This window comes from Heterodontus francisci, chromosome 25 (assembly GCF_036365525.1).
Source record: "Heterodontus francisci isolate sHetFra1 chromosome 25, sHetFra1.hap1, whole genome shotgun sequence".
NCBI lineage: Eukaryota > Metazoa > Chordata > Chondrichthyes > Heterodontiformes > Heterodontidae > Heterodontus > Heterodontus francisci.
Window position 1 is genome coordinate 74,131,663 of NC_090395.1, and position 12,712 is coordinate 74,144,374.

Below are 12,712 nucleotides of genomic sequence, written 5' to 3' on the forward strand. Positions count from 1 at the left end.
GCGGTGGACAGTTTTCCCCCTGATTCCCATTGGCTTCAATTTTGCTAGGGCTCCTTGATGCCACACTTGGTCAAATGCTGCCTTGATGTCAAGGGCAGTCACTCTCACCTCACCTCAAGTCCATGTTTGGACCAAGACTGTATTGAGGTCTGGAGCTGAGTGGCCCAAACTGGCAGAACCCAAACTGAGCATCATTAAGCAAGTGCCGCTTTATGGTATTGTCGATGACACCTTCCATCACTTTGCTGATGATTGAGAGTAGACTGATGGGGCCGGAATTGACCGGATTGGATTTGTCCTGCTGAATATAGGGTTGCCAATTGTGTAGATTCATTACATTTCATTGAATTTACAGCATAGAAATAGGCCATTTGATCATTGGCCTATTTCATTGTTGATGCTGCACAGAACCCTCCTCCCACCTTCCTTCATCTCACTTGCCCTCTTCCAGTCAGTGGGGCACTGACCCTCTGCCCTGGTCAGCGGGGCACCAACCCTCCGCCCTGGTCAGTGGTCACTGACCCACCGCCCTCTGCCCTGGTCAGCGGGGCACTGACCCACCGGCCTGGTCAGTGGTCACTGACCCACTGCCCTCTGGCCTGGTCAGTGGTCACTGACCCACCGCCCTCTGGCCTGGTCAGCGGGGCACTGACCCACCGGCCTGGTCAGTGGTCACTGACCCACCGCCCTCTGCCCTGGTCAGCGGGGCACTGACCCACCTCCCTGGTCAGCGGGGCACCGAGCTGCCCACCAGCTCTCTTCAGCCGGGGGCGGGGATACTAGAAGGAGGCGGAGCTACTGCAAAAGGGGCGGGGCAAGTATAGGGAGGGCGGGGACTGGAACTCCGCCTCCGAGTCCAAATCAAACGTCAGCCGCTACGTGCTGCCGCGATGACATCATCACGCAGGAGCGGCGCTCGGGCCCCGCAGTAACTGACAGAAGGACGGGGAGCGTGAAGCGAGAGAGCGGGGACTGGGCCCGGGAGGCCGGGGCCCGCGGGGATGCAGTGCCGGTAACTCGGCCCTGAGGCCCCGCCATGTCCAAGTCGCTGCGCCGGCGGCGGCACTGGCTGAGCCGGGCTCAGGAGGCAGCCGTGTCCGGGGAGGCGCTGTCGCTAGGCGGTGGGGCCGAGTTCGGGCAGTTCCCGGTCTTGGGAGCCCCACTCAGCGGCTCCGAGCTCGGCCCCAGTCCCGGCGACATCCTGCTCGAGGTCAACGGCACCCCGGTCAGCGGCCTGACCCGCCGCGATGTCCGGGCCGTCATCAGGCACTTCCCGCAGCCCGTCCGAGTGCGGACTGTGCGGCCAGGTGAGTGGAAGATAGGGGAGGGAGGGAGAGGGGGTTGAGGAGGATAGGAGGAGGGTTTGAGGGAGAGGTAGGGGAGGGAGGGGTAGGGGGTTGAGGAGGAGGGGTTGAGGAGGGTTTGAGGGAGGGGTAGGGGAGGGAGGGGTAGGGGGTGGAGGAGGGTTTGAGGGAGAGGTAGGGGAGGGAGGGGTAGGGGGTTGAGGAGGATAGGAGGAGGGTTTGAGGGGGAGGGAGGGGTAGGGGGTTGAGGAGGAGGGGTTGAGGAGGGTTTGAGGGAGGGGTAGGGGGTTGAGGATAGGAGGGGGGTTTGAGGGAGGAGGCTATAGGGGGAGGGGGAAGGGGTTAGGGAGGAGGGGTGGTGGTTTGGATGGAGAGGAGGTAGGTGAGGAGAGGGAGTGAGGGTGATCTGTGGAGGAGATTGTGGGGATCGTGATGGGTGAAGGGATGGTGGAGGGGAGGGGATGAGGTGATGGTCGCAGGGCATTAGGAGGAGACCAAGTGGGTCAGTAAAGGAGGAGGTGAGGGGCTTGTGGGGAGTGAGGAGGGTGCAAGTGAGAAGGGGAGGGTGGTTGTGTGGGTGGCCAATGGGAGGGGGTCAGAGTCTGAGAGAGGGGGTGTGGTGGAGGAGGAGGATGGAGGGGCTAGGGGTGGGAAGGGAGATGAAGGGAGATCGGGGGCGAGGTTGGGGGGCAAGTGTGAGGGACGTGACCACGGAATGAAATCTGGATGGAGACAAGGTGAACTGGAAGGAATGATATTGAGGCAAAGTGTGTGGGAAGTAAAGGAAAGCATGGAAGGAAAAGTGGGACTGCATAAGAGTGAGGAAGAGGGTGATGGGAGACTGAAGGCTGAGTGGGATGGGGAAGAAAGGGGAAACCTTAGAGATTGTGATGTAAGAAGTGGGGATGGAAGAGATACTGGGGGGTTGGAAGCTATAAATGGGGGAGAGACTGGGAGAGAGGGATATAAAAGGGATGGGAGGGACACTGACATCAGGAAAGACACAGGAGAGAATGGGGAAAAGAGACGGTTAGGGCTACAAGCTGGGGGAGGGGATGAAGAGACCAGGGATTAAGAGTGATAACATGGGAAAAGACACTGATCAATAACCATGGTTAGAGGGATTGGCTAATGATCACTGATTAAGTGCTTAAACCTTCTGTTGTTTGATGCATTATGTATATTCTTTGCTCTGCGGCAGGTTCTGTTTACGAATGGGATGGTTTTGGGTGTGACACATGGTCCTGGGTTTGTGGGAGTGACTTAATTCAGAGTGCCTTGTCTCGGCCAGTCTGCTGTGGCGAGCTGCCGGGTGCAGGGTCAAGTACATTTCTGCAGGAAGACTATAAGAGGGTAATAGGAGAAAAGCACTACTTAAAAAAAAAAAGCCCCCCCCCCCCCCCCCAGAAAAAAAGAATATATTCTCCAAAGCATTATGATTAAAGCTGGCAGAACTGAGAAATGAAATTGTATTACAACTTAGCCATTACAAAGCAGTTTCTTGTATTTAATGTTTACGTTTTTAGTTGAAGTTGTATTTTAATTATTTGTAAGATCAGCTAAATTTGTTATGATGGGATAAATATTCACTTCAGTGGAAATCGATTCTTCCCGTTAAGAACCCAATGACCTCCAGCCAATGCAATGTGAGCCATTTTTATGGATTTAGCTTCAGAAAGAATCTGATTTTCTGTGTGTAATAAGTGATGCCAGAAATCTTTCTAGTCTTTGAACTATCTCCCCCAGGGCTCGTGCAGCTCTTTGAAATAAACCATCCTGTCTGCCAGCCCTTTGGCTCTCCTGCCCTCTGCTTTGAAGGGATTCTTCCCAGTTTTCTTTGTGTTGTCTCTGGAAAGGTGAGCCCTGCTTTGTCTCCTGCGCTCACACTGAGGACATGGTCAAGCTGGTAGTGCCCTGCCCCGCTTTCCTCCTCTCCCAATGGGATGTGAATGGACGGGGGAGAGAGCAGCGGTCACTGAGAAGAAGCATCTTCTATCCAAAGACCACTGTAGCTAACTGTGTGGCGATGGATGTTGGATTTGATGGTATTGGTGTTCATCGAGCAAATGATGGGTATCAGTTTATTACCTATCTGTTGAGATATTGAGAGCCAGATGCAGAGCTGTAGGTGCTGAGTCTGTCAGCAGTACCCAGCAGGTTAGTGAAATTCACTGCCTCGGTGAGAAAATTAGACTAGATTTAAGAGCGTTTATGTAAATTGGTCATGTTCTTGCTGGAGAAGAGAAGGTTGAAAGGTAGTATGATTGCTGCTTTTCTGATTCTAAAGGTACTGGATAATGTTGACCATGACGAGCTGTTTTACCTAGGCTAGAACAGTGGAACCAGAGATCATGGCCTGTGCTCAAAGTGGGAGTAAATTCAAATCTCATCTGCGGAAACAATAATTCAGTGTGTGAGTGGTCATTCCATGGAATGACCTTCCCTGGGGAGGTGCTGGGAGCAGTTCATATTGACTCATTCAATGCAAATTCAAGAGATTTCTTTCAGTAAATATTTTGGGATCCAGTAGGTGAGTAATTTGAGACATGATGTGTCGTGAGTGGAGCATGTTTGGCAGGAACAGGTGAGTTTGGGCCTACGTTTCCCAAAGCGCTCCACCACTGGACGTTTTCCTCACCTCATATCTGGCTCTCTTATAGACTCATTGATAGAGATTGATCACTGTGATTGGTCAACAACTCCATTACCATTGTAGGTTCCTATCCCTCCTCCGTCACAGGCCACCTCCTAGGATTGAGTTTATCGACGCCTGTATCAGTTTTGCAATCTCTAACTAACCCAGCAGGATACTCATTGTGTGCTACTGAGACTCATTTGATGTTAAATATTCAGAATATAAGTAGTCCCTCAGAACCCGAGCTATTTTAAAAATAATTATATTTCTACTGTCTGTGTACTGTGGCGATGTGAATTGTTTGCAGGGGTGTTGTCTGTGGCTCAGTGTTAGCATTTTTGCCACTCTTTCCTTTCTCTACCTCTTCCCACCCTTCCCCCACCCCCCACTCTCTTCTTCCTGCCCCTGCCTGTTTTTGTGCTGTTAAATTTCATCAGAACTTTTTCTACTATTTATTTTCTGTCTTTGTTAACGGAAAGTAGACTGATGAACACCTTACTAACAGATGTGGGGCATGACCCTGACCTGATCTGGTTTGTGCTGGGTTTTTTTTTCCTCCTCCCTCAAACTCCCCGAGCGTTCCCTGATTTTGGAGGAGGAGTTGGGAGAGCCAAATATGAAAGTTTAGCTACAGCCCTTGGGGGATAGTAAAATTAGCTGAATTAGTCTCCCACTTTGTGATTTGGAGACACTTTCGCTGAGTGTTGATATTTTCCCTCTTCCTTCCCACTCCCTAAAACAGGAGTAAAGTAACTTGATGGGAATTGGTGATTTACACTTGCTATTTGTTTTAAACTCTTTAAAAAGCAAATGTCTTTGGGACATTGGGTACTTGTACAATATTCAGCAGCAGCACTCACTGCAGTGTTTAATGACACTTCTACCAGATACCTGGTGTTAAAGGTTTCTTAGACTGCATTCTACATTAGATAGATTCCTCCCCAGGAAGATGCCCAGTAATTCGGTGTCCGCACCTGTCTGTCTTGGTGAGGCATCGCTCCGTTTTTGGAAACCTTGTCTCCAGCGTGCCTCACATGCTGTGAAATGTGAGTCAGTCAACTGTTTTAAGAAATGTTTTTTTTAATAGGTTGATTTTTGTGCTCAAGTTGAGGGATGTCAGCGGTGTAAGAATGAGATACTTTCCCAGTTCTGTCAAACACTCCCAGGACAGGTACAGCACAGGTTAGATACAGAGTAAAGCTCCATCTACACTGTTCCCATCAAACACTCCCAGGACAGGTACAGCACAGGTTAGATACAGAGTAAAGCTCCATCTACACTGTTCCCATCAAACACTCCCAGGACAGGTACAGCACAGGTTAGATACAGAGTAAAGCTCCATCTACACTGTCCCCATCAAACACTCCCAGGACAGGTACAGTACAGGGGTTAGATACAGAGTAAAGCTCCATCTACACTGTCCCCATCAAACACTCCCAGGACAGGTACAGCACAGGTTAGATACAGAGTAAAGCTCCATCTACACTGTCCCCATCAAACACTCCCAGGACAGGTACAGTACAGGGGTTAGATACAGAGTAAAGCTCCCTCTACACTGTCCCATCAAACACTCCCAGGACAGGTACAGCACGGGGTTAGATACAGAGTAAAGCTCCCTCTACACTGTCCCCATCAAACACTCCCAGGACAGGTACAGCAGAGCAAAATAAATTGATTATCTGGCCATCATCTTAATGTTTGAGACCTTTTTCTATTGACTATTTCAAAAGGTACTACAAGCTGTGAAACACTTTGGGATGTCCTGTGGTCATGAAGGATGCTGAATAAATCCAAATCTTTTTCTTTCTAACTCCATGGAACCATCAGAAACACAAACTAACTCTGATTGAGATGCTACAGACTGAGGCCCTGAAGTTGCCCACAGAATCCCACCCACTAAAGGCCGGCTCGGGTCTGCAAATGAAACGTGGCCTGAGTCTTTTCATTTTTTCCCGCGCTCGACCCGACCATCAGTTAACTGACCTTTTGTTTTTCACTTTGTTGCTTATCTGCACAAGCTTAGAATAACTAACAAAACAACCTTTCAAGTCCAAAAAGTATATTAAGATTGGAGCCACTTACCGGAGGTGGTGATAGAGCGTGTCCGACCTGGCTCGACCCGACCCGAGCCCGAATGCTGGACCCGGAAGTGCGACCCAACCCGAACACCACACACGTCGTTGGGTCCCGTCGGGTTCGGGTTGGGTAGCTGGCCTTTACCACCCACCACACGAGTTGTTATGGTGGGGGCTATCGAGATTGTATTAGGAACTGTATAGAGTGGTGAGCTGTGATGAGCTTGACTTTTTAATGCCCTTTTTTTAATGTATCTTTGGAAGTTACTGGGCTGGGGCTTGGGAGAGGGGCTGGGTGCTGAATGTGGCACTGATGGTTAGGCAGTGCCTGTATAATCTAAGGAATGTTTTGGATTTGGCTCTGATCCAAGCTGCCCAGCCCCTTGGATTTGTATTGTGTCCAGCTGTCTCGTCGTTTCTCAAGTATTTATGCTACAATACATCCTATAAGAAAGCTAACTTTAACCTCTGTTGGTTCTTTCCTTCATACTTGGACGCATCACCTCTAATATTTCTCTGTTGCAATCCCTCCTGTGTCTTGCACACTGAAGTTCATTTCCCTCTTGTCCCCACCTCGGTGACCTCCACAGTGTAATTACAGCATCTGATATCTGCTCAGTTCCTCACTAAAGAAAAGTGGTTGGACTGGCTCACTCTTGGATTAAGGCAGATTCTCTAACTCACTTTAGAGTATCCGAATAACTGCTTCTAGTCCTACAAACCCCTGAGATCTCTGTGCTTCTTCAATTCTGGCCTTTGAGCATCTGTGATTTTCTCGCCCCATTGTTGGCGGCTGTGCCTTCAGCGGCTGCAACCCTAAACTCTGGAATTTGTTCCCTAAATCTCTTTACCCCTCTCTCCTCCTTTTAAGACACTCCTTGCAACCCCTCTTTGACCAAGCTTTTAATCTCCATAGGTAGCTTGATGTCTGATTACACTCCAGTGAAGCACCTTGGGATGTTTTGCTACTTTAAATTTGCGAAATAAATGCAGGTTGTTGCCTGAGTGTGCAGGAAATGCTGCATGCAAGTTATATAATACGTAATCTAAGATAATCCTGGTTCGGAGCGCTGATATGTGATGGGCTTAGCAATAATAGAGATGCATTCAGTAACAGGGTACTGGCTGGGAGGAATTACTGAGGCTGACTGTGTGAGGGAGATGGATTAATATTAGTCAAGATATGGTAATGACATTCTGACTGCAGAGTTTGTCAGTCCTACAGTTGATGTACAAAATTGAAATTCTCCTGAGATAATGGCCATTCTTGGTTCCTGAGCAGTGTTTGTAGTGGATTTTTCCCTTCTGTAGTTAGTGTCTTCTGGTTAACTGACACACATTTTTGCACATGGCGTGTGTCAGAACGGGCTGTGTTGTCTTGAGCAGCCAGGTTTGCAGGTGGAATTCTCTGTCTGGCAAAGTGACGATTGATCACATTGGTCGGAAGCCAAGTGCTTCCTTGATCCAGGGATGTGATAAAGGGACACATTCTGAAATGGATACACATTAATCCTTTTGTGTGTTTTTTTCCCCCTTATCAGTTTCACCACAGAAGTAAGTGAGGAGGAGGATGGTGGGAAAGTTCCGACCAACATGGACCGGTCGATTAAGCTACCAACACCTGCAGTCCATTAGAAAAAGACTTGCATTTCTGTAGCGTCTTTCATGATCTCCAGACATCCCAAAGTGCTTTACAGCCAGTGAAGTACTTTTGAAGTGTAGTCAGTGTTGTAATGAGGAAACACAGCAGTCAATTTACACACAGCAAGACCCCACAAGCAGCGGTGAGGTAATGATCAGTTAATCCTGTTTAGTGATGTTGATTTGAGGGGTACATATTGGTCAGGATACATTGGAATTCACTCCCCTTGCTCTTGTTCGAAATGGTGGCAATGGGATCTTTTATGCCCACCTGACAGGGCAGATGGTGCCTCAGTTATGTCTCATCTGAAAGATGGCACCTCCGACAGTGCAGCACTCCCCCAGTAGTGCGTTGGAATGTCAGCCTATATTTTGTGCTCGTGTCTCTGGACTACAACTTGAACACACAACCTTCTGACTCAGCGGTGAGAGTGATACCCACTGAGCGAAGGCTGACAAGTGAATGGAACAGCTTTTACTGTCTGCACAAGAGCTGCTATGAATGTTTTTTCTTCCTCACCTCTATTAGTTTGCTTGTGACTCTTGTTTGCACAGTGTACAGAACTTCCACCTGATGTGACCAGCCATCCATGTTTTAGCCAGTAGTTCAATTAGCAAAACAGATTAACTAGTTGTCTCTTGCTTCCTGTGGGATCTTCCTATGTGTGAATTGGCTGCGGCATTTGACTGAATGATGACTGGCAGCACCTCAAAGTACATCATTGGCTGTTAATCTCTTTGGGACATCCAGAGAATGTAAAAGGCAATATTTAAACACAATTCTTTGTTTCTTGAGTTACTGGATCTGAGGGAGGGCAGTAATGAGGAATTATAGTTGACCTCAATGCTGACATTTAGTCATTGATATCCGCACTATTGAATAGCCTGTTGTCATTTGCTCTCTTAGCGCATACGTGGTAAAGCAGCAAAAGGTGGAACAGCGCAACTGTACCTCAGCATATTGTTTGCACCTTCTAGAGAGGAGTAGGCGATATTCTAATAGGTGCCGTTTCTAAACAAAATTATTCCAGGAGAGGATCAGTAAATTGTTTACAAATCAGGAGCTGGTGGGCAATATTTCATTCTTGTAGGCTGACTATTTTGAATGTACAGAAATTCTGTGGGCTTGTAATGCGAGTATAGGTAGCAATTAGTCACATTAACTGCACAATAGTCAGATCTATGAATGGCAGCCAAGCCAGTTTCACTAAGGTGCAGGGTGAGCAGCAGTTTGTAACTGGGTGGAGGGGGAGTGGGGGCACTCCCATTCTGCAAAGTATTATTTAGAACAAAAATATAATCAACAAATGTGGATATAATGAAGCTCCTGGAAGATTGTGTAGACTGGTGCTCTTTATTTTCTCCAGAAAAGAGGAAACTAAGAGGAGACCTGATAGAGGTCTTTAAGATGAAGATGGGGTGGATGTAGAGAAATTGTTTCCCCTTGTGGGTGAGTGCAGAACAAGGGCCATAAATGTAAGACTGTCACTGACTGACAGAGCAGTAATGTTTAGGAGACATTTCTTTAGAAAATGGTGAGAATTTGGAACTCGCTGCCATCTTAAGTGGCTGATTCAGAGGGGAACAGTGCATTTGAGGAGAGGTTTGATGCATACACGAGGGAGCAAGGGAATATGAAGGGGGGGGTGGGTGTGGAAAAGGTAATTTTTTTTTTTATTCGTTCATGGGATGTGGGCATGGCTGACTAGGACAGCATTTATTGCCCATCCCTAATTTCCCTTGAGAAGGTGGTGGTGAGCTGTCTTCTTGAACTGCTGAAGTCCTTGGGGTGTAGGTATACCAACAATGCTGTTAAGGGAGTTCCAGGATTTTGACCCAGCGACTGAAGGAACGGCGATATAGTTCCAAGTCAGGATGGTGTGTGGCTTGGAGGGGAACTTGCAGGTGCTGGTGTTCCCATGCATCTGCTGCCTTTGTCCTTCTAGGTGGCAGAGGTCGCGGATTTGGAAGGTGCTGTCGAAGGAGTCTTGGTGCTTTGCTGCAGTGCATGTTGTAGATGGTACACACAGCTGCCACTGTGCGCTGGTGGTGGAGGGAGTGAATGTTTGTGGATGGGGTGTCAATCCAGAGGGCTGTTTTGTCCTGGATGGTGTTGAACTTCTTGAGTGTTGTTGGAGCTGCACCCAATCAGGCAGAGTATTCCATCACACTCCTGACTTGTGCCTTGTAGATGGTGGACAGGCTTTGGGGAGTCAGGAAGTGAGTTACTTGCTGCAGGATTCCTAGTGTCTGACCTGCTCTTGTAGCCATGATATTTATGTGGCTGGTGCAGTTTGGTTTCTGGTCAATGGTAACCCCCCAGGATTTGGCAATCGTAATGCCATTGAGCATTGAGGGGAGAGGGTTAGATTCTCTCTCTTGTTTAAGATAGTCATTGCCTGGCACTTGTGTGGGGTAAATGTTACTTGCCACTTATCAGCCCAAGCTTGGATATTGTCCAGGTCTTGCTGCATTTCTACAGGACTGCTTCAGCAGCTGATGAGTCGCAAATGGTGCTGAACATTGTGCAATCATCAGCGAACATCCCCTGTTCTGACCTTATGATTGAAAAAAGGTCATTGATGAAGCAGCTGAAGAAGGTTGGGCATAGGACACTACCCTGAGGAACTCCTGCAGTGATGTCCTGGAGCTGAGATGATTGACCTCCAACAACCACAACCATCTTCCTTTGTGCTAGGTATGACTCCAACCAGTGGAGAGTTTTCCCATGATTCCCATTGACTCCAGTTTTGCATGGGCTCCTTGATGTCGTACTCGGTCATATGCTGCCTTGATGTCAAGGGCAGTCATTCTCACCTCACCTTGAGTTCAGCTCTTTTGTCCATGTTTGGACCAAGGCTGTAATGAGGTCAGGAGTTGAGTGGCCTTGGCGGAACCCAAACTGAGCGTCAGAGAGAAGGTTGTTGCTGAGCAAGTACTGCTTGATAACACTCAATGATGCCTTCCAGCACTTTGCTGATGATTGAGAGTGGACTGATAGGGCTGTAATTGGCTGGGTTGGGCTTGTCCTTTTTGTGTACAGGACATACCTGGGCAATGTTCCACATTGCCGGGTAGATGCCAGTACTGGAACAGCTTAGCTAGGGATGCAGTAAGTTATAGAGCACAGGTCTTTAATACTATTGCCAGAATGTTGTCAAGGCCCTTAGTCTTTGCAGTATTCAGTGCCTTCAGCCGTTCCTTGATATCACGCGAAGTGAATCAAATTGACTGAAGACTGGCATCTGTGATGTTGGGAACTTCAGGTGGAGGCTGAGATGGATCATCCACTTGACAATTCTTGCTGAAGATTGTTGCAAATGCTTCAGCCTTATTTTTGTGCTGATGTGCTGGACTTCCCCATCATTGAAGATGGGGATGTTTGTGGAGCCACCTCCTCCAGTTAGTTGATTAATTGTCCACCACCATTCACGACTGGATGTGGCAGGACTGCAGAGCTTAGATCTGATCCGTTGGTTTTGCGATCACTTTGCTCTGTCTATCGCATGCTGATTCCGCTGTTTGGCACGCGAGTCGTCCTGGGTTGTAACTTCACCAGGTTGACGCCTCATTTTGAGGTATGCCTGTGCTACTCCTGGCATGTGCTGCTGCACTCTTCATTGAACCAGGGTTGATCCCCCAGCTTGATTGTAATGGTAGAGTGGGGGATATGCCGGGCCATGAGGTTACAGATTGTGGGAGGAGGCTCGTGTTTGAACATCAGCATAAAACAATCGGTCCAAGTGGCTTGTTCTTGTGTAACAGCATTGTTACTGACATCAGCTAGTTTGTGTTCTTTTGGGTTTATAAGGAAAGGAGGTTTCTGCTAGGGTGCATCTTGCAAATGGTACCCATCTGATTATTCAAGTTTGGGTGTTTGTCAGCTGCCCCAAAATGGTTTGTGTTGATGTTTTGGGGTGAGAGCCTGTCCCTTTTCTACTACATTTATGAATCCCTGGCCGGGCCAGTTCCTTGCAGTTGGCTTATACTCATTGATTTATTGATTGTTCCTCCAACTCTGGCCTCTTGTCCATTCCCCACTCCCTTAGCTGCACCAATGGCAGCCATGCCTTCGGCTGCCTAGTTCTGGAATTTTTCCCTAAAACTCTCCACTGCTCTCTCCTTTTCGACACTTCTTAAAGCCTACCTTTTCGACCAAACTTTTGGTCATCCTCCTTAATACCTACTCCTTAGACTCTTGTCAGTTTTTGTTTGATAACACTCTTGTGAAGTGCCTTGGAACATGTTACTATGTTAAAGGTGCTACATAAATTCAAGTTATTGCTGCAAGCTCTAACTCATTACATCCCTCTGCCCTGTGCATCAGTTTCTCCTAGATGTATTAGCCCACTCAGAAAATTATTAATTATTCAGCAATATAAACATCTGCACTGATTAAATATTTTAGTGCTCGATATAACTTGATTTTTCTAGGAAAGATGGTAGATTTAAATTAATTTCCAAATCTTGCAGACAGGAGACTGGAGGTGGGGAGAGCGATGGAGAGCTGGTCTTGTTTGCTCACTCACTGTCCATCTAGGTTATTTGATGTATGGTCTGACATTCATTACAGGACCACAAAGCCTGGAAGAAATTGTTTTAATACATTGAAACTTACAGCACAGAAGGAGGCCATTTGGCCTATCGTGCCTGTGCTGGCTCTTTGCATAAGCATCCTTGCTTAGTGCCACATCTCTTTTTGTCCGTAACCCTGTAAGTTCCACATCCTCAAGTATCTGTCCAACTCTCTTTTAAAATGATTTATGGAATCAGCTTCCACCACCTTTTCAAGTTGAGCGTTCCAGATCCTGACAACTCTCAGTGGAAAACAAGAATTCTCACCTCATCTCTCTAGATCTTTTGCCAATGATTTTAAATCTATGACCTTTGGTTATTGACCAGCTTGTCAGAGAGAATAATTTTTCTGATATCAACTCTATCAAAATCTCATCATCTCAAACCTCTGTTAGGTCACATCCTTAACCCCCTCTGTTCCAAGAAGAAAAGTCCTAACTTTTGGGGTCTCTTCATAACTGAAGTCCCTCATCATGGGTAGC

At 47.6% G+C, this 12,712-nt stretch overlaps 1 protein-coding gene across 4 annotated transcripts in view; it reads left to right on the top strand.

The window, feature by feature from the left end:
- Nucleotides 1–878: 878 nt before the first annotated feature.
- magi3a (membrane associated guanylate kinase, WW and PDZ domain containing 3a) overlaps nucleotides 879–12,712 on the top strand; it is a 139,972-nt gene continuing 128,138 nt past the window's right edge. For 2 of the 4 annotated variants that reach the window (XM_068057511.1, XM_068057509.1), the window contains exon 1: nucleotides 879–1,307. In XM_068057511.1, the coding sequence (XP_067913612.1) occupies nucleotides 1,037–1,307 (271 nt within the window). In that variant the 5' untranslated portion in view covers nucleotides 879–1,036. The remainder of the gene's footprint in view (nucleotides 1,308–12,712) is intronic. The other 2 variants (XM_068057507.1, XM_068057508.1) reach the window with 1 other exon arrangement.